This window comes from Bemisia tabaci, chromosome 1 (assembly GCF_918797505.1).
Source record: "Bemisia tabaci chromosome 1, PGI_BMITA_v3".
In the NCBI taxonomy this organism is placed as follows: domain Eukaryota; kingdom Metazoa; phylum Arthropoda; class Insecta; order Hemiptera; family Aleyrodidae; genus Bemisia; species Bemisia tabaci.
The window spans coordinates 85,279,196-85,302,059 of NC_092793.1; the positions used below are offsets into that span (position 1 = coordinate 85,279,196).

Sequence of the window (22,864 nt, forward strand, 5' to 3'; positions counted from 1 at the left end):
ATCCGTTATTTTCACAGCTGTTTGTATGAAAAATTCAATTTTTTTGGTCAAAATTGAAGGAAATCTCCTTGTAAGAGTCTAACAGGGCTTGAAAACTGCCCTCGATAATATACGTAGGTGTATACACTTCGATAGACGTGTTTTCCTAAGATTTTTGCGGATGTTCCTTAAAAGCCGATTTTTGAAAAAGTTTTTTTTAACTATGACCGCATCCTCTAACTAAAACCAAACCGGGGTTAAAATGTGTCCTGAAGCCTCCTTAATAACATATTAAAAGCTCGTTTTAGTTGGACGATGCGCTCGGTGTCAAAACAGCCGCGGAGTGATAGAAAAACACGATTTTTCGCGAAAATACGAGACTTTAACGAGTTTCTAAACAAAAAGAAATATTTCCACTCAACAAATTTCAGATTTACTTATTTATTTATTTTGTTTTTGTTGCAGCATTATCATGCTTTTCCTTGAGTCTCTTGTCAACATAAAAGTAAGTGTTTTCATGAAAAGGAGGAATGACATTTTCGATGGAAAACCGAAACTAACAAAGGTTCTTTTAGACTACACCCTGGACATCCTCTTACTTCCCATTGTAAAATATGACTCCATACCCCCCGGCATGAGTGAATACTCTCACAATAGAGTCATATCCGAGTTATCAGACCCATCTTACAGAACAGATAAAACTGATTTAGAGAAGCTTAAAATCACAATAATTGAGCTTTTATCAAGTCAGATTTTTGAGTATGAAAAACTTTTAACTCATGCTGTTATTGCTTCTAAAGATCCAAGAACATCCGTTTGTCAAAAAGGCGAAAATCTCCTGGCAGTTTTGTTAAAAAGTATAAAAAAATTCGGTCAAGAAACTACTCTACCTCTCTATGCTTTGTTCACTGGCTCCGATAATTCTGTTCAGATTGAAAAATCGAAGCAAAAAAATTCTTTGTCTCCCGCTGTAAAAGTGAAAATCCTCGAAATCTTAATTAAAATCCGGCAAGGTGCTATTATTTGGCCTGCATGTATTCAGATTGCTTTTCTGGCTTTGCAGCTCGGTACGACAGAAAACAAGGACATGAAACTAATGTCTCTCGGTTTCCAGTTTACGCATTTAATGATCAGTGAAGTCAGAACGGAGGAGTTGGAGAAAGTTGCGATTGTTTTGTTAAATTCAGCATTCCTAAAAATACTTGATCCAAAGAGTGATTACTCTGATACCTTGCGGCAACAAGCCTATACCTCTGCTGGTCTTTTAGTAAAGAAAGTACCTTTTTTAGTCAGAGATAATATCAAAATTGTCTTTAATTTTTTCAATGCCCTCTCAGAAGTTGAGAATCATGATACTAAAGTGGCCATTAAAGAAGCCTTAATAAGTATGTCCTCTGCATTCAGAGATAACAAAATAAATGAGGCCATGCTTGATGAGTTGCTAACCTTCCTGGCGACGCAATGCGATGCAAGTGTTTTGAGTGGCTTTGCAGTGATTCACTACCTGGTCAATGTTTTCCCTACATCCAACGCTTCAGCTAGATTTATTCTCCTCCTCATTGCAGGCAAAAGTCATCCCGATCTTTCTGAAGAGGCAAAGAAGCATTTGTATGGCTATGATCATAACATCGAGTCAGAAATGAAACTTGAAGATCTACCCTCATTTTGTAATATGACTGAAACCGTCCTCCGAGAACTGGAATCCAGGTCTCCCATTGACTTCAATAAGCCGGGCACCAGACTTCCAATGCCCGTCTCAAATTTGTCTCTCATTTTCTCCGATTTAAGTCTGTGTCTCAAGCACAGTGCAGGAATTAAAAGTATCTCCTGTCATATGCGGCACCCCTCGAATGAAACTCCAAAAGTTGCACACTACTTAAAACATCTGCACACTTCACAACCCAAAATTCTGAGCGATTATGTGCAGCTGCTTCAAAGAGCTTTAGAAACTGAGGTAAACTTCGCACCCCTGTTTTGCTTGGTAGAATGTGTTGGGACCATTCCAGAAATTATTGTGCCTCAACTCACCATAAAATTAGATTTGCTGGAGACCCTTTTTGGACACAGCCGAGAAGATATTCGAGAGAATATTGCATTACTGTATGGACCGTTCACGAGTTATTCTCTGACAGATACAGAATTCGATGATCGAATATTCAAAATTTGTGAAAGCTCTCTAGATCCAGCCAGCAAAGCATTAGAAATGCAACATGGTACTATGCTAGCTATTGCTACAGCTATCGAATGGCGAATTTTGAAGCAGGTAGGTTGCAGTCAAGACTGGGTTGTCTTGAAAAAAATAATTCTTACTGCTTTTCAGTTTTTAAATCAATCAAACCCAATTTTACTGTCTGCTGCGTGTAACACATTTGGGCAGTTAGGTCGAATAACGCCACTTCCTCTTCTGGAAGGAAAAACTCGACTCTCAGAAAATCCAGGAAAACTTGACGTTTTTGAAAAATTGATGGAGTTCACCAACAACGAAAAATTAGTTTCCAAAGTTAGGTTACTAGCTTGTAAAGCAATAGGGATGCTATGCATTGGGGATGCACAGTCTCGTGCCCATGTGAAATTAATTTTTGATACCTTCCTATCTAAAGCAAAAGATCATAAAAACATTGATATTCACTTGGCCGTGGGTGAAACACTTGTCTGTTGCATCCTAGGCTCATCTCACAAACTAGCTCGCAATATGTGGGTCATGAGTGAATCAGAATTTTCTCATTCTTCAGAAGACTTTTATCCCATTCTAGATGAAATTCTCTCCAAATTACTGGAGAAAGTCTCATATTTGCATCCTAACTCTCGTCAAGCAACTTGTATATGGCTCTACACAATAACAAAAGAATGTGCTCGCGCAAAACCAGTCCTAGAACGTCTGAAAGAAATACAGAGTTCATTTGTAGAATTTTTATCGGAAAACAACGAAATGGTACAAACACTCGGCTCCAAAGGCTTAGCATTGGTTTATGATAATGGGGATGCTGCTGTTCGTGCTGAGTTGGTTGACCTATTAGTGAGGCAGTTATCTGAAGGAAAGAGAAGCGTCATTCAAGTGACCTCTGATACCAAGTTATTTGAAGATGATGCATTGGGTAAAGCACCTACTGGTGCTAACCTAACAACTTATAAAGATATCTGCTCCTTTGCCTCGGATATGAACCAACCAGACCTAATTTACACATTCCTCAATATGGCAAATCACAATGCTTTGTGGAACTCCAAAAAAGGAGCTGCTTTTGGCTTTTCATCTATTGCGGAAAATGCCCGCGAACAACTCGCCCCTCATCTTTCAAAAATCATTCCTCGTTTATATCGATATCAGTTTGACCCAACTCCTCGTACGCAAGCTTCAATGTCAGCCATTTGGCAGTCCCTTGTTCCTGAGCCCTCAAAAACCATTGAATTGTATCATAAAGAGATTTTTGTAGATCTAATAAAAAATCTTACGTCAAATCATTATCGAGTTCGGCAGTCATGTTGCAGCGCTCTTACAGATTTTCTGCGGGGACCAGGGAGTTCTGCCTTGGAGTCGTGCGTTGACAGTATTCCTGAACTCTGGTCCTCCCTATTCCGTGTAATGGATGATGTACATGATAGTACAAGAAAGTCAGCTCAAAAAAGTGCAACTATCATATCGCAAATTTGTGTACGGCGGTGTGATTCAAAATATGGTAAGTCGGGAGAAGCCATGATCAAAGCCCTTTTGACTCCTATATTGGACAAAGGTATTAGTAACCAAGTATCGGAGGTTAGAACAATCAGCCTCCTTACTGTGTCCGAGCTAGTGAAAAGTTCTGGAAATTTTCTAAGAGAACATCTTGTAACATTAATTCCAGCTCTCCTTGAGGCTACGGAAGATCTGGAACTTGCAGGTGCATATGCAAGCACACGCCTCAGTTCAGATGCTTCAAGTCAAGAAAAATTTGATGACTTTAGAGCATCTCTAGTCAAATCACATTATACCACACAAACAGTCTCCAAATGTGTGCAGTATCTTACCAATGATGTCTTGAAGGAATTAGCTCCCAGAATCATCGAACTACTCCGTGTCTCAGTTAGTTTAAGCACTAGAATAGCCGCCTCACACTTTATTGTTCTGGTAGTACTAGAAGCCACTACTAGCCACATAGATCTGCAGCCCTACAGTGGCAAAATTCTCAGTGCTCTCTTAAATGGTCTGACCGATCGTAACTCTTCCATTCGTAATACGTACGCTGCAGCGGTAGGACATGTCGTAAGAATATCTAAAGATTCAAGTGTGGACAAATTGATCAAGAAACTGAACACAATTTTCGTAGTAAAGGAAGATACCAAAATTAGGAGTGCTCTCGGATCTGCACTGGCTATTATGATGAAACATAGTCCTGACAAACTTAAAAGTCAGTCTGATGCCCTGATCCCATTAACATTCTATGCAATGCAAGCAGAAGATAAAGATTTGAAAAAGGTCTGGGAGGATTTATGGCATGATATTGCTCCAAGTAGTGAAAGTGCTATCTTGCGCAATATTGATTCAGTTTGTAATTTTTTGAAGACTATGTTGGATTCTCCGTCATGGAACGAAAAAGCCCAGGTAAGAATGTTCTTTTTTTAGACTAGTTCGTTCGAAAAGCGAAATTTTCTTTCCTTCTAGAAGGGAACGTATATCCATCTAGAATAAAATTGAATTTTAATAGGGATTTGTTTTAAGTGTTACTCACAATATAGAGCTGGGTTCACATTGGCACTGCTATGTGGTGAAATATTTGTGGAATCTAAGAAAATCAGCCATGAATGCACATGAAAAGGAGGTAGAAGAGAAAAAATTATACCTTATTTGCAACATGGATGTATAATTGCCCGAAGAGAACCCGGGTAGGAGAGAATAAGATAGAGTTCAAGGAATTAAGTTCACATTCACAAAACGTCTCCTGCAGATGTTATGGATACCAACAGAATCATGGTGTTACTGCAATGGGTGCACTCAGTCGTCAGTTACATAAACTCTAAGCTCACTCACTTTTTTCAAATTTAAGGACAATTGTCCCGGAGCTGCATGCTCCATTTTCACAGAGAGTGTGCAGTTCCGAAACAATCACCCTTAAATTTGTAAGAAAGAGTGAGCTTAGAGTTTACATAATCGACAACTGAGTGTGACCATTGTTTCGAAAGTTCATTGTTTAGAAAGATCTATCGTCATCCACATGACATTACCAACATACATAAAAATACGCCGTGGGTAGTATCAGCTTGATGATTTGCTCAGAAATTTTCGAAACCGACACCAAAGTATAGGCAAAAACAGGAGGAGGCTGCGGAATGTAGGTCGTTGTATCCTTGTAAAATAATCTGAACAAATCATTAAGCAATTTTTTGTGTTCTTATTGTTGCTAAAAACTGCATTAATCTATACAGTTTGTCCACAGCTAACTTTAAAAATTTGGAGACCAAATCGAAAATTTTTTTTCACGAAGAGAAACAAGAGATTTTTTTTTATTTGTCTCTTTCCAAAATGAAAACCATGAACTTATGAAATTCTCTCTTTTGAACCAGGCAGCAACTGGAATGAAAGTCCTGGCCTCCAAACTGGGAGAACAATTAAGCTTGGATCATCGAAAGCGACTTATTGAATATTTACTGGAAGGATTAGCCGGCAGGACTTGGACTGGGAAGGAAAATTTACTTGCAGCTCTCACAGCATTGTGTTATTCATACCCGAAAGTGCATCCAGTCAATGATAACCTTCCCAATCTCATTGCTGATTTAGTTTTGAAGGAATGTCGAAAAGAAAACCTCAAGTATCGAACTAAAGCATTGTCAGCAGTAGGTGTAATCTTACGATCACTTGAAGTTGATCGCTTTTCAGCTGTTTATGACATTGTTCAAGAAGTAAATGCTAAGAGGGGTGAGTCGTTAGTGGATGAAAGTGACAACCTCAAAGAAAAGACCGAGAAACAAAATTCACTGACTGCTTTAAAAGAAGCTGCATTTATAACACTGGGCGAAGCTTGGCCAAAGAATAGTGCTACTCAAAGTAAGTATTTGAACTTCCTACAAAAGGTCAGTTGTTGTGCTAGCCACAGAATCGTGTTTTAATGGTTTAAGCTGAAAGCTGATGTCACATGATCAAATCGAGCCATTGAATCTTCAAGGTCATTTGTAGTGATTGGCTTTTCGATGACTTGGACCAATCACAGCTCTTGACCTTGATATAGGGTAGGTGGGGGCAGAAGGCTGCACCCCAGTTTTTTTCCGAGGACTGTTTAGGTTTCCACGAGGACTGTCTCAGTTGTGTTGGTAGTGGTGGTGTTGTTGTGTTGACGAAGTTTCGGACCGAACGTACGCGTTCCCTCGAAAATATTTGGAGAGTTAATTTTTCGTGGAAAAAATATCGATTTTCCAGTTTTATTTTGGTCAATTTCAAGTTCTGTAGTTGATAAACAAATTTAGACGAGCTGCAGTTCAAACAACGATAAGGATGGTTTGAATATCCTGCAGTCATTTTTGGGTTATTGGCCTTGGCTTTGAATTTTGAGGTTATGTTTATCTACGTCATCAAATGGGGTAAAAAGCTGCAGGTCCGATGGGGCAAGAGGCCGCATGCGGCCTTCACTAAAATACCACTAATACTGAATCTATCAACTAATACTACACTAATACTAAATCTTTTACTACATATTTTACTAAATATTATTAATTTTACTGACAATTACAAAAGATCCTAAAATTTAGGGTTGGTGAGGGCAAAAGGCCACTTTTTTCCGTTGGGGCCGTCTTTCGGCCGCCGTATTGCATGAAAATTTCGGAAATGTGGTAAAATATCAACTAAAGATACTTCGGCACGAAATGGCACACTTTTCAGAATTTTGAAAGCATATCCGAAATTTTTAAAAAATTCGTAAAAATTTCGGAAATACTTTTAAAATTCTAGGAAGTGTGTCATTTTGTGCCTAAAGGTCTATAGTTGATATTTTACCACATTTCCAAAATTTTCATGCAATGCGGCGCACGGTGGATCGAGTCAATGGGAGAGGTCGGTCATGGAGCGTTGCGCTTCCTATGTTACGAGGATAACGAATATTCCTGGTCATTTGATCGATTATGTTCCACGTATCTCATGTAATTTTTCGCGTAGAATTCATTTTTGATGTTATTTTTGGTGAACAACGTACCTGAAGACCCATATTTGTGCATTTTGTCGGGAAAACTATACAGGTGCAAAGTTTAGGCGTCTGTGTTTTACTTCGTAGGACGGAGTTTTTAATTTTTCATGATGGAAGAGGATAAATTATGAATAAAATTATGAAAACTTACTAATAAGTGTCACAAATACGCAAAAATACCTCCCCAGTTATGAGCTGCCGCATCAGATAAATCATTCCCTTCACTGCAAAGTTAATTTCGAAACTTTGTCATAAGATATTATTCTTATGCATAAAGATCGGTGAGAAAACAAATGAAATATATTTATGAATTCTTTGTAAATATTCAAGATCACTTTTACTTTAAATTCATATTTACATTCAGATGACGGAACAGGGACTTATTAGAGTAGGAAAAACACTAGATGGCTAGAAAAAAAAAGAAGAGAAAAAAAAATTTAAACATGTAACAGTCATCTGTCATCTGCTTCTTCATATTCAGTTCCCCATCACTCTCATCCTCGTCTTCCGCTCCCAAACCGCATCAAACTTAAAAAACAAGCAACGCAAAAAACCGCAAAAATTACAACATTTCCCGGACTTGTAACGTTAAAACGTACTCGCAGTGTAATTAGTTTCGCACTAACTGCACTTTGTTTACATCGAAATAGGTGAAAAATTAAAAAATATGTACGTATTTGAAAGAAGCATCAGTTATCAGAGTTCACCAGTGACCGGTCGCGCGGGATCGCGGAGGCCAACAGATAAAATGGCATCATAGTCAGGGGCCAGGCAAGTAAAGGGGGGGGGGTTACTTGCTAAAAGTTTCCTCAAGCTAGCTATCTACGCATACGTCCCAAAAAAGCTTTCTATAAGGAATATAAAGGGATGTCCGAGTGAAAATATGCCCGATTTTTTTTTTTTAGTTCTCCTATAGATATGTAGTTTAGGAAATAATGAAAATACGAAAAACGGGCCAAAGAGCACGTCTTGATGGTGAAACTTGTTTTTCAGTTTCTGATGAACAGGAATCATACCTACCTGGGTCATTTAGCAGTTACGAGAGTTCACTGGTCGCTTGATTTTCGAGATAAAGCTCGCGCGCAATCTCGGAATGCAACAGAAAAAGTGATGTCACGGCCTAAGTGGCGCAAAGTGGCACCCAAATTATGCGGGATCGTATTCTCAGGACTCCTACGAACATGCCTATACAAATTTTTCTGGCGGATGGTGGCGGATGGGTAGTTAAAAGTTTACCTAAACTTTTTTTTTTCACTTTTAGAGATGAGCACATTAGCGCAAACATATTCATTGAAAAAATGGGCCGAATACAAAAAATTACTAGTGCAATGTGTTCTCCAGACTCTGAAGAACAAGAATATGTCAATGAAATTAGCATTATTTTAAACAGAAGCAAGTTAAATGGAATAGAAAGACTCGGACGATTTTTCGCTAAAATAAAAAGTTACGCAAAGCCCCTCTTTGATGCCTTCGGTCACAAAAATGAACATGTTTCGTTCCAAATCAATGTCAGATCCTTAAAATATAACTCTTGAGGAACACTTTTGACCCTTAAAAAATGCGATTCGCCCGAATCGCCCATGACCGACCTGTACCATTGACTCGATCCACCTTGCGGCGGCCGTCATACGGTGGCCGACAGACGGCCTCAACGGAAAAGTGCGGCCTTTTGCCCCCACCTACCCTGTTTGGCTTTTGGATCAGCCAAAAGTAATAAGACACGTCAGAGTACCTAATTAAGTAGGGACAAGGTCTTGAGTTATGCATTTAAAATGAGATGGATTTTGTGCAACCCACATTGACCAAGAAAAAGGCCTGGCACAGCAGGTCTAGGCCACCCTGTACAGTAGATAAAGGAAGTAGAATACTCCGAAGTAGATACTCCGTAGTCCTTCTACTCCCTCCCCTTTAAAAGGTAATAAAATCTGCCAAAGGTCGTGTGATTTCATTGCCTCCAAGTCGCTTTTACTCAGCAAACTGTTGATCAAATAAGCTTGCACAGCTTACATTATTTTGCTGGCTTTATTTGTTCGCTTATCCAAGGGCTAGTGATAATGCTTTGCGGACACCCATTGTGCATTTGAATTTCACCCAAGAATTATTCTGATACATCGTCCGAGGAATGCTAATCATAGGGTTATCATCGTCATCTCAATTTAGAGGTGTAGCCAAAATATGGGTTTAGAGAGGGTTCTGACCAGTCTTTAGACTCAACTTTCCCTACAGAAGGTCATTGTTTGACGATATTGCTTGCCAGGTTCTCCCCTCTGGAAGATGTTTTTTGTCCCGGGCTACCCTTCGAAAAATGTTTAACTGAGCCACTGACTTCTTGGCCCTAACTTTTCAATACTAGTCAAAACTTAATGCCGAAGTTCCACTAAATGTTTTTCTAGTCATTATTTGCATCCCTCAGTCCTCCCTACAGATCGAAGTTCATTCCCTTCCAATGGATCGTTTCTCTCTCTCAATTCACATCTCATCTTTCGCAATGGGCTAAAAAATTGATCATGGAGCGCTACTTTGGATAATTTTCTACAATTGGCTGACAGACTTTCTGCATCTATTATTATCTTCCAGCTAGGTACTGTTTTTGTCCAGTCACTGAATTTTGAAATTATTAACATCGTATTCTTACTTTTTAATTCTATTCTTTCAGCTATTTATCAAGAAAAAATAATCACTCAATGCGTATCGTGTTTGAATACCAGTGAAAGGTCGGTTCAAGTTGCTGTTATGTCAGCGCTACATCGGTATATCGATGGATGTGCAATCCTTGAAGACAAAGTAGAAGACCCATCTCCATTTAAGAATATGTTACCTCAAATCCTTGAGGCCTTAAGTTGTGCCCTAGGTAAGAAGATTACTTCCTATGCTACTGGAATACTTTATACAGGGTGTCCAGAAGTCAACGTACTTAATGTTATGTTCAATAAGATGAAAATGAATCAACGCACTTTACAGAATTATAGATTTATTTATCGTTACTCGCAAACAAGCCATTCGGGCTGCAGCTGATGATAGATAACAGATACCATATATTGCATAACCTTCACCTTGCGCATGCGCACTATCCTCTCAGGTGTGGCATTACAGTGATTGACAACCTGACTACACTAATACTATATTTCACTATTACAACACTTAACTTTCAGGATCGATTTTTGGGCTCAAAATATGACCATTTTTCCTTTTCACATATGCCCGGAAACGCTTCCTAAGTGAGCTATGCGCCTCCAAAGTTGCCATTTTTTTCCTTTTAAATCGATCCAACACCTCGTCATTTACTCGCAAGTAACTGAAACTGCGGGCGGGAAGGTTTTTTTTAGCCTACTGTTCATTTGTCATATTTTCACGGTCGTACGTCTTCGGAAAATGACGTCACGAGTGCTCCCTAATTTTAAAATGGATGATATTTTGAAAAATTGATTACGGCACGTGAAAGAGCTCGAGAAATCATGGGCACCAGGTACTGCTCAAATTTTTCCAGAAACGCGTCTTTTCGACGCAACAGAGCTTTGAAAAAGTTCTAGATTATTGATGCTCCTTGCTGGGTCGGCAATTTTTACTGCAGGGACTGTAGGAAAATTGCCAACGGAGCAAGGGGCTTCGAAAATACCGAAGCTGTCACGATGGCTCCTCCTTGCTCCTTGCTCCTTGCTTTGTGGGCAATTTTCCTGTGGGCAAGGGGCTTCGAAAATCCCTAAGCTGTCACGATGGCTCTCCCTTGCTTTTTGCTTTGTGGGCAATTTTTCTGCAGTCACCGCAGTAAAAATTGCCTACTCAGCAAGGAGCTTCGAAAATCTGGAACTTTCTCGAAGCTCTGTTGTGTCGAAATGACGCGTTTTTGGATAATTTTGTGCAGTACCTGGTGCCAGTGGCGTGGCGTCCATAGGTTCGCAGTGATCGCCGAACACCCTAAAATATTTTGAAACAATTAATAAATTATGGCTAAGAATGTGGGAAACAATACAGAATTGTGAATACTAGATCGCAAATAAGTATCGGGCGCTTGGCTTCCGACATCGGCATGTGGCGCGGCGGAGAGAGAAAATCCTGTGACTCGTGGTCCGCACCGGCTACCGAACCTGGATGATCTGCGTACGGTGAGGAGAGAGAACCTGGGTGCAATGATGAAGGGGCAAAGGGTACACGAGAGAGGAGAGGCACCGGCGCGCGGCGCAGAGCGGAGCGTGAGCATTGGGTTCGGAGACGAGTGCGGACCGCGCTCGCAGAGGGAACACAGCAAAGAGAAAAGGGAGGGGAAAAGAACGAGAGAGGAGAGCCGCTCATCAGTCCAGCTGTTTCCTATAGCAGTGGTCCACAGGGGTTTGCGAACCGCCGAATTTCCTCTATGCCGCGATTCGCTCTCCGCTTCCCCCCTGCGCCTGCGGGCCGCATCTCCCAGTTTCCCAGTCTCCCTCTCCCACCTCTCTCTGCAGGTGCGTGTTGCGAAAATACGTTATCATTTAACAAAATAAATTACAGGAAAACGATTAGTAAAAAGAACAAAATTTCAATGACAATTTACCGGCACAATTTTCACCAGAAAGGGTTAAAATCGTGTTCTTGCGGCTTCATTTTTTAAAAAGTTTCCGGGGGAGACCCCCCGAACCCCCTTTAAGGAAGGGGAGTGAACCTTTCTGAGCCCCCCCCCTCCCCCGTCCTAAAATTAACACTCTTACCGAACGCCTACCGGATATAGTCACGCCACGCCACTGTCTGGTGCCCTTGATTTCTCGCGTTCTTTAACGTGCCGTAATCCGTTTTTCCAAACATAATCTACTAAGAAAGTTATCGTAATTTTAAAATCAGGGAACGCTCATTTTCCAAAGACGTACGTCCGCGAAAACACGAAAAATGAACAGTGCGCTAAAAAAAACCTCCCCTCACAAAGTTTCAGTTACTTAGGACTAAATGATAAGGAGTTACATCAATTTGAAAGAATAAAAATGACAACTTTGGAAGCACTTAGCTCACTTATGAAGCGTTTTTAGGCATATGTGTATAGAAGAAAAAAAAGTCATATTTTGAGCCAAAAAATCGATCCTGAAAGTTAAGTATGTTAACTTCCGGACACCCTATATTATTCTCGCCAGAGTGGAATTTCAATCAATGCCGGAAAGGCACGTTTGTATGATCTTCTAATATTCGGATCATTTTATGGATGAATACTGTAAACTATGGCCTAAGAGCACCAAGTAAATTCTGGCCAAAAATCAGAATGTCATACAAATTGTTACTCTGATGTTTGAAGGCGATCGTCAATTTCTTTGGCATTAGTTTGAAGAATTTCCCAACTGGAGATAGCTGCAGTTTTCTACGTCCAGATTTTAAGCAAAAATACTCAGGGAATACTCGGGGAATAATCAGAATGTAACTTTAGTGTAAAGAGGGTCGCCTAACTCAAATCTAACGTCAATTTTGCATTCAGGGCAATTTCTATTCAAACTCACTTCATATTTTCGGGATTTTGAACCCTGCTGGGACACTCTTTTGTCAACATTTCCGGATGCATCATGGTGGTAGCAGTGGTTTTGAGGCCTACAGATGATATATACTTTAAGCTCCGAGACCTCCTAATTTTGCGTAACTGGTAACGCCTAGTTCCAACGTTCTAACGGGCCGATCTTCATGATTTTTGTGGCAAACAACAGGCAATTGTCTCTAGACAAGCCCGCTTTATTCAGATTTTGAAAATATGGCTCAGGTTTTTATGTATTACGTAGTAAAGTTGGGAATTCTCCCATTTAAACAGTGTAAATTTTCATTTTTCGTCGCAGTTCGTTTGAGTGTCCTACTCGACCAATTTCCATGATTTTTGTGGCTATCAACAGGTAATAGTTCCTAGAGAAGCCCACTCTATTCAGATTTTGGAAAAAGGACCCAGGTGATTTTACAATCACGTTATAAAAGTGGGCGAATTTGCAGAATGCTCCCCAACTGCACTGGCCTCAAGGACCGAGCAGCCTGTTCGTTAGCTCAACGCTATTAACTTAAGATTCACCGTTCCATTGTCAGCCTCGGCGATGGTTGAGTCGTCTGCGGCGTCAAGTAAACCTTCATCTTGACGTTGGAAGTGGATTTAATTCCTGGCCCCCGCATCAATCTTTTAAGCCCTGTTAACCATCTTCCGTTCTTATACTGTAATGGTTCCTTAATCAATCATTGCTAATGCAGCCTTTTGATTTCAGTTTTTTTTTTCTTTATTTAACACAAACAGAAATCATTTCGTTCTAAGAAGCAAATATACCTCATATCGTAATTTTTCAGGGAAAAATAATCAACATTGATAAGAAGTTGAAAGAAAAGGCCACAAAGCGGCGCGGCGCGCTTGATGGCGCGGAATGCCTTTACGGGATTGGGCCGCATAGCGGCCGTGAGGCGTAACCCCCTAGCATTTGAGAAAGGACCATACTTTGAATACCAAGAATATTTATGTCAGCTGAATCGTTTTGTTATTTAATATGATGTTCCTTCCAACCTCCTGAGCATGATGAGACTTTAAAATCGAACTCTTTAAATCTTTTAAAATGGAACATTCCAAAATTCAGCATTTTTTATTTTTCTCACCCCTTATTCCTGCGTTTTTTCAGTCATGGCGTGGTGGCTTAGGAAAATAGTTTGATTCCTTAGATAAGTGGTTTTTTCTCTGATACAGTATCCATAATTGGTTCACTCTCAGACGTTCTGAATTTTATTTGAATAATTGAAATAGTAGGTACTTTGCTGAAAATTGAAATTTCCCAAAAAATGTTGATTCTCTCGATCATGCTTGCTCACCAAGAAAACATGTTGTGTCTAACACTCTCATCGTAATGGGTTTGAGCACCTAAAGAAGCTCAACAAATAATTTTGATACCCTCAGATTTCAAATTTGGCTATTGTCTGTCGCTGATATCATGCTTATGTTCTGTCCATAAAAAATGTTGAGGCAAAATTACTGAAAAAGTGCTCAGAAAAATCAGGGGCAATAAAAATAAAAATGCTCATTTCGAAACCTTAAGAAATCAATATTTTTGGCTGCAATTTGGGGATTCTTCATCATTTCCCACCAAAATAATATCCTAACTAGCCACAAACAATTTCTAGTAAAAATTCAAATTCGACCCACCCTAGTAGACACCTCGTAATACTCCATTGAGTTCAGACAATTTTGACTGAGTTTGACATCTATCTTTTCAATGTACACTGATAATACTTTTTGAGCGACTTTTCATGGTTTGTTTCTTCCATCTGCAGCTAAAATGTGTTGCAAGGTTCAGTTTAGTTATTTGCTGATTCCACACGTCAGTGAGCTCGTTGAGTAATTTTATTTTCAAAAAGTAGAGAGTGCTCATAATTCAAGGGAATTTCCCTGATTATTTTTGATAATACCAAGCCACGAGAAACGAGTTCGAAGTTGTGTGCTTTGAGCTTTTATTGAACGTCCGTCGCCGGGTCATCCAAGATGGCGGCCGCGCAGATCGGTCCAACTCTAGCCACACGTTTGACCTCGCGTTCCCTCTTGTACGATCCATGGTCTGTGCGCACGGAGTGATAACCAGGGTACCTTCACTTGGTACATACGAGGGGGGACCCAAAAAAAACCGGAATTTCGCTGTAACTTGGCAAGAATGGAAAATATTCGGGTTCCATCGCTAGGAGGTGTAACTAGGAGCTATGAAGAGTCACTAGGCCAAATTTCAACATCGTAGCACATTTCCTTTCCATTTTGGCGAGACTTGGCTTCAGGGATGTTTGGCGACTTCGTAGTTTCCGAAGATGAGTCAATTTCAGTAACAACGCTTTGAGCTCAAATTTTTCTCTCTTGCTCGATAAAAATACGGTTTTCTCTGTCAACCTTTTAAAGTGCTGCTTCTGAAGGACAAGCCTTATCAAAAATTTCAGTGTAATAACGGTTTTTCAGTTTCAAAATGGTCTGTATCGCCCGAAACCCCTGTACGGCTCTAAACCACTATCGCCATCGGCTAGAACCGCTGAAAACATGAAATAAATCGCGTTTTTGTGAAGGAACATGGTTGAATATAGTTTTGTCTACTAGCAGATATCACTTGGATGTAATACAGAAATATTCAGGACATTGCTGTGAAAAATTTTGGCATAAAACGCGTTGTTGCCGAATTGATCCCCTATTTTGCGCTCTAGCCGGTGACGGCCGCCTGACGTTCAGCCTACGTTCGAACAATAAATCACACTTTAAAACGAAGAAAAACATTTGTTCACTTATGTTATAGGTAAATCATATTCTTTGCAACATTCACTTCAAAAATTGACAGAGTTTAGCCGCACACAGCCTATGATTATCACCTATCTTCAAAAACTACGAAGTCGCCAAACACCCCTGAAGCCAAATCTCGCCAAAATGGAAAGGAAATGTGCTACGATGTCGAAATTTGGCCTAGTTACTCTTCATAGCTCCTAGTTACACCTCCTAGCGATGGAACCCGAATATTTTCCATTGTTGCCAAGTTACAGCAAAATTCAGGTTTTTTTTTTGGGTCCCCCTCGTAAACCTCTCAGGACCCAAATAAATGGCGGCGACTGCTGATGAGAGAAGAATTGAGCGAGTGGGAAAGGGTTGTTGCCAAGCTTTGACGTTTATCACCCGCCCCGCTCGGCCTCTTGCCAACCAAGTTTGGTAATTATTCCAGGCATAGATCAAATCGGCGATTAGAAAAAAAAATATTATGTATTATGTTTTACGTGCCGAAGTCGTTCATTGGAGTGTCTGGGATTCCCAGCAAAAAGTCGCCAAGAATCCCCTGTATCGGCCTGTATCGCTGTATCGCCCCCCCCCCCCCCCAATCGACCTTTTTCCGGTTTTTCGTAAATAACTCGAAAAGAACTGGTTTTAGCGAAAATTAAGTTCTTATGAAAATTGAAGTTCATATTTCCAACCAAAATGGCATTCATGATTTTTTTTGTAAAATGTTTTCGAACGCCTCAAAATGGCCGCCAAAAAACCGGAAATTTTTCGAAATTTCGGTTTTTTCCCAAAAATGCCCTTTTTTCTGCTTTGAAACGGCTGTCCTTCCATATAGAAATCTTAGCAGATTCTGAAAGAGTGTTTTCTTACATTGGGAGTGATTGACATTGAGCATTGTAGACTCTCGGTCGATCTCCAAAAATGCGATAAAACAAAATTCTGTCGCCCGGGCCGAATAAATCAAGCACTGGGTAGTTAAACATTAATGTTTTTTATGTTCTGTTGGAGCATGGAAGCGTTCAATTATCGTGTAATGTATCTGGAGGGGAAGAGGGGTGGGGGTTCTTTCATCCAAAAAACAGACATTGTGCATTGTGAATTGTGGGGAGAAGGTAGTGAACTAAAACAAATGGAACATTACGTTACGTAATTGAACACACTGCCGGAAAAAGGGGAAATAAATGTATGTCCTTTTTTTCGGTCACCTGCCTCATTCAGATCCTAATATCCTCAAAAATAAATCCACTAAGTTTAATGGCGACGTCTTAATTTTATCATAAGGTATGAAAGAGTCTAATGGGTTGGATTTCCGTGTTTGGATGAGTTTTCCGGAAAAAGGGGACATACCTACATGTTCAGATCCTCCGTCAAATAAAGATATCGCGCCACGAGTCAACGTGATTCATTAAAAATATTGAAGAGTAATTTACACAAGGCATCTATCCTGATTGTGCATTAAAATTCGAGGAGGGATGAACACATAATGAATGGATGGGGGGACCGCCCCGGCAAAACCGGATTTCTTGAGATACTTAAAGTATAAACACAGTTTATTTTCAGTTATTTTGTGTATATTTTTCTTAAGGGACTTCCTATGAACATATTCAATATGAAATTCAAGTCTCTAGAATTGGATCGGTATCAGAAGACCTTATCGATGGTGGCGGAGAGTGATTGATAACACAGGCAGGCAGATATTAGCAGCCATGATTGGCATCTCGGTCCACGAGTTCCACCGGACATGAGTCATGCGATTAAGATAAGCAAAGTTTCCTGTATCATTGTAGTGCACTTGTCAATCTGGAGTTCCTTACAGTCTATAGTTTTAAGCGTGGATTCATGTAGAAAATAGCTCGGCTGCTAAGACTTCATGGTTGTGCGAAAGCTTCCGGGCAATAACTCAAACTTTTTCTTTGGTGACAAAATTTTGCTATCTCGGGCCTCAATGCCCTAGTTAAATCAATTATTTGAATGAAATTGAATCTTAAATCATGATAGAGAGAATCTTTTATGTTAATTTTTGGAAAAGTGCACAATTTTTTCGACCTCAATGAGAATTCATCATCATCAGCTCCAAAAATTTGTTTCTGAAAAAAGGAAACACAACACAATGGCATTGTTTACAATCTTCAGTGACGTGTGTTTTTTATGATATTTAAATGTTGTGACTATTTCAAATTCTAATATATTCAAAGAGCTTGATGCAAAACCGCTTTTTTCGGGAATTTCTTCAAACTTTGTCTAGTGATTACTCAAACTTGACTTGAGCGCTTCTTTTCCCAAATTTTCAGATGCCTAAAAAATGGTTTAGGGGAGGGTGCTAGAAGTCAAAACCTGTGAACCTCATTATCTCTCGAACGAAGAAAGATACCGAGATCCGGTTTGGGCGAAAAATCGTCTAAAATTGCCTAATTTAAGAATCTAAATGTGAAAATCCCGAAATCGCATTTTCATGTTAACATACCTGCTTTTTTCAGTTTTTGAGTAAAGAAGATTTCTTTTAAACAAAAAATTTACAAAGTACTCCATTTCTATTTTGAACCAAAAGCAGTTTGTTTAAATTGTTCGTCTTTTTCCGCATCCAACGAGTGGTCCATTAAGCCGGGGAACGGAAGGGTTCAAGAGTTTAGACGATTGAAGTGTCCACTCAACGCGCGTCGACTGATTTTTGCGCGCCAAAATATGGTTCTAAAGCCGGATTTGGGTGATAATGAATCAGATTAAATATTCAAACCGTACAAAATACATTTTTAGAGATTCTTGAGGGTCGTTAATTTTAAAAATTTCAGATACTTTCAAAAATTCACTTTTTTTAGTAGCACTACTTGAGAGGCCCACTGAGTGGCCTGTCGGTGGCACTTTTTCGCACTAATTTTTGAAAGTACCTACCTATCTATAATTTTTGAACTCAGAGACCCTCACGAATTCCTAAAAATGTATTTTGCACGGTTTGAATATTAAATCTGATTCATTAACACCCAAATCCGGGAACCATATTTTGGCGCGCGAAAATCGGTCGGCCCGCGTTGAGCGGAAACTTCAATCGTTTATAACTCTTAAACCCTTGAAGATCAGTAGGTTTTTAAAAAATCATTGAAAAGTCAGTGCTGTGTTTGAAACTTTTCATGAAGAAAACTGATAATGTAAATCTTGCATTTGTGCTCGAGGATGCCCTTCTCTCAACCTTCTCCCCCCCTCCCCCTCCCCATTTCATCACCTAAAGGTGGGGGTTGAGGTGAAGAAATAAACATTTGAAAATGTGTTTCAATGCTTTATCACAGACAAATCTAAGTAAGAAAGCGAGATCATTCAATTATAGCGTAATGTTCTTTGTTTTTAGAACCCCCCCCCCCCCCCCACAACTCACAATGCATGATTTCTGTTTTTTGTATGGAAGAACTCCCACTCCTCTTCCCCTCAAGATGCATTACGCAATAATTGAACGCTTCCATGCTCCAACAGAACATAAAAACTTAAATGTTGAATTATCCAGTACTTGATTTGTTCGGCCCGGATGACAGAGCTTCGATTTATCGCATTTTTGGGGAACGACCGTGAGTCCACAATGATCAATGTTAATCACTCCCAATGTAAAAAACACTCTTTCAGAATCCACTAAGGTTTCTTTACAGAAGGACAGCCGTTTCAAAGAAAAAAAGTGCATTTTTAGGAAAAAACTGAAATCTCAAGAAATGTCCGGTTTTTTGGCGGTCATTTTGAGGCGTTCAAAGTCGTTTTACCAAAAAAACATTATAATTGTCATTTTCGTTGGAAATTTTACAAGGGGATTGTAGGAGACTTTGCTGGGAGTCTCAGGCACCCCAATGAAATACTTAGGTACATAAAACCGTACTATCTGCTTCAGCTCGCTAAACCCTACTAGCTGCTTCAGTTCGCTAAACTCTACTAGCTGCATCAGCTCGCTATGCTCGCTTGTGCCATGAGTCGGGGGCTTCGCCCCCTGGTCCCACCGTCACTCGCTACCCGAGTGACTTTTGGCTGGAGTTGGGTTTGCTGTCTTCAATAATTAGGGCACTTCTTTCAAGACGATATTTTTAAATATATTATTACCGGTTATGACTCGTAAATGTATGCAGTTATCATAAATCCGTTCCATAATTAGTCTTGTTCCGTTTAATAACCCTTGTAAAACATTCAGACTCTCTCAAATATTAATAGAATAACTAACAAACAAAATAATTAATTTGAGTTACTAGATATTTTGCAGGGATGGTCATGAAAATCAAAAACCAAAGGGCACTGGAACTTCTAAAGCCAAAAAACTTTCATTTGAAACAAATCCGAAGCAAGCCAGTCCAGTAGTTTCCAAGATTGAAGAGGGGCAAACTGGCGGCAGGAACGAAAATATGTCGTTATCAATTTGAAGTACATTTTGCAACGTCGGTCGCGTAAATGGAAAAACCATGAGGTGCTGGCACATCTAGAGCCTAAGAACTTTTACTTAAAACAAATCTGAGATAAATCGGTCTATAATAGTAGTCTTATAGTAGTATCTGAGATCGAAGGAGGACAAACCGCTTGACAGTAACCCAAAAATGTGTCAATTTAAACCGAGGTAAATTTTGTAAGGTCTGCCTCGCAAATGGAAAAACCGAGAAGAGCTGGCAAATCTGCAGGTTAAGAGCTCTCGTTTAAAGCAAACCCTAAGTAAACCGACCCGGTAGTTTCCGAGATCGAAGGAGGACAAAAAAGCCTCCTAATAAGAGTTTTAATCACATAAAATATACTAGGGGGCTATGCTATGCCCTCTGGCCGCTACTGGGCCCAATCCCCAGAGAGCGCTTTGCGCTTTCTTAGGCCAGCTTCGACAAAAGAACAACCTAAACAAAGAAAAGATTTTCTAACCCGAATTTCATGTGTCTAATTTCTCTCTGGCCGAGAGCGATCGGACCAATAAGAATCGAATAAAAAAATTGGCACTAATTTCAAACTTTACGCCAAAACTGAAACAAAATGAAACGAACGGAACCGAGCGTTTCGTCAATTTTGGATAGTCTGTAGCAAGAAGCATAGGTACCTTCGATTCTCTTACCTTACTCTACTAACAGACCAAGATTCAACATTTCCGGCTTAGTTCAATTTACCGCTAAATTTGAAATTCCCGCTATTTTCATAGGCAGGAATTTCAAATTTTGCCCCCCTTTCTATAAACCAGAGCACCTGTATACGGGAGAGTATTGCCATTTCAATCCTTTCAATACAGAAAAAGTGTGCCGCTCTCTGATTGGTTGGCTATCATGGAGCCCCAAAGTTGGACCGTGTTGAACAGAAAAGAACCAAGCCACATCAGCTATTGCAAAATTTAATTGGGCAATTTAATTTTTTACATTAAAACGGTTGTGCGGATTTTCGTGCAAATTTCAGTGAAAATTCTCCATGGTACGAAGCAAATTCCTTAAAATTTTCAAAGAAATCCGAACAAACTTTCTCTCGTAAAAAATTTAATTGCCCAGTTAAACTTGGCAAAAGCTGATGTGGCTTGGTTCCTTTCTGTTAAACTCTGTCCAGTTGGACCAATGTAAACAAATCCCAGCCCCTCCACTCCGAGATTGGCCCAATGTAAACAACTAAGACAGCGGAAAAGTTCTACCAAGTTGTAGACGTGATTTTGGGTGTGATAGAATTATTTTTACATCCAACTTCTGAATTGAGTTCGGATCGAACTTTGATGAATATTATTTCCGAAAATTAAGCTTTGAGTGTGATTTTCATCCATTTCCCAGCCGATAATAAGTGTTATTCCTCTGGGTTGGATTTGTTTACATTGGTCTGAATTTAGAGCTCCATGATAGCCTGAAACTGATGAACCAATCAGAGAGTGGCAAAGGGACGGCAATACTCTCCCGTACACAGGCACTGTATTGTAAGCTCCATGGTCTACTCTTAGGTATATAAAAATACCTGCGTCGTCTTTTCAAAATCTGACTACAGCGGGCTCATCTAGGGAGTATCACTTGTCAATCGCCGCAAAAATCATGGAAATCGGCCCAGTAGAAAGCTCAAACAAAAAAATAAAAATTTACATTGTTTAAATGGGAGAATTTGCAACTTTAACACGTCATATACAAAAACTCGGGGCATATTTCCAAAATCTGAATAGAGCAGGCTCATTTAGAGGTAATTGCCTGTCGATAGCCGCAAAAATCAAGAAAATCGGCTCGGTAGAACGCCAGAACGAAGCTTTACCAGAAATTAAAATTTAGGAGGCTTGAGAGCTTATAGGATAGATGAATTTTTTTCTATTTATCCTATAATGCCTGGAGTAAATGCACAATATTGGATTCAAAACTGAGTATGAGTAAATCTCACGGTCACCCAGAGCAAATAAAGCCTTGTTTTCTGCACCTGGGAATGGTTTGTGTGTGACGTCCGCCATTTTGGCGCGTATACGTAGTATACCGCCTTTGCGATCGTTTTGAACCCTGCTCGATACAATAACCGAGTCCCTTAGTTCCTTACCGAAAAGTGACTACCGCGAACTTCTGAGATCTTCCAAAGCGTGTAAAAAGTTTATTTATCCGTCAATAATTATGATTTAAAGTTGTTTCTCATTCGGGGGCCCTCTAGTTTATGTGCAGTGAATACCAAGAGTGTACGTTACTTGGTTTTTTTTAAAAAAAGCCTAAGAATGCAACGCGCTGATTTAAAATATGCATATATAAGCAGAAGCAGACGAACTGATTCGAGGATTTCTGAGCAGGTCAGCACTCTCTGAATGAGAATTTTACTCCTTCGTTTCGTTTAAAAGTTGCATAGACAGATGTCTACACCCGTGTTATGCTTTTCAAAATTTGGTATCCCTGCTCTGATAGTGCAATCTGTGTAAGTGCAATCTGTGATGAGCCTCGAGACTCATTAGACCATTTGCTAAACGTGGTTCATATTGGAAGCTACTTGCACTTAAAAAAATCAACCTACCCCTCTCTTCCCCGCGCGCCTGACCCCTGCGTCGGCGACAATGGCCTGCGAGAAAAAGGTGGCCGCCGCGCGCCGAGAACCCGACCCTACTTATTACGCTTCATTAACCATTTCACCGTCACGCTAGGATTCGTCCAATTTTCAAAAAAAATTGTTTCGCGTGTACTTAGCAATTTTTTTCTTACTCTCCGTTAAAGCACGAATTAAAAGAGGTCTCATTCATAAAAATCGGCCGAATAGCAGAGAAGTTACAGTATTCGAAATCTGAAGAAATCAACAAAACCTCGAATTCTCCAAACAAAAAATAAAATGAAGGGGGAAAAAAGAAATGTATAAATTACAATTAGATAAAATTGACCTCAGAATTTGACAAGCAATTCCATTATATAATGGAGAAAAAATTGGGAGTAATTACAAAAAATTCGCCTCTTGCAAGGGACTTCCTTGTAAGAATTTTGACCTGAAGACAAAGGGTCGAATAGCAACAGCACTCCATACAATACGCAGTGTGCCTCAACGAGTTAAACATGTTTTATACATCCAAATCGAAAATTTTTTATATTTTCAACTACAGTGTTTCTTGAGTCGTTTAAGC

At 39.7% G+C, this 22,864-nt stretch overlaps 1 protein-coding gene across 9 annotated transcripts in view; it reads left to right on the forward strand.

The window, feature by feature from the left end:
* The window catches only part of LOC109033309 (proteasome adapter and scaffold protein ECM29), a 480,922-nt gene that overhangs the window by 447,860 nt on the left and 10,198 nt on the right, over window positions 1-22,864 (forward strand). For 7 of the 9 annotated variants that reach the window (XM_072306334.1, XM_019045879.2, XM_072306335.1 and 4 more), the window contains 3 exons: window positions 445-4,555; window positions 5,515-5,995; window positions 9,781-9,975. In XM_072306334.1, the coding sequence (XP_072162435.1) occupies window positions 445-4,555; window positions 5,515-5,995; window positions 9,781-9,975 (4,787 nt within the window). Of the gene's footprint in view, window positions 1-444; window positions 4,556-5,514; window positions 5,996-9,780; window positions 9,976-13,394; window positions 13,639-16,915; window positions 21,594-22,864 lie in introns of those variants that run through there. The other 2 variants (XM_072306338.1, XM_072306340.1) reach the window with 2 other exon arrangements.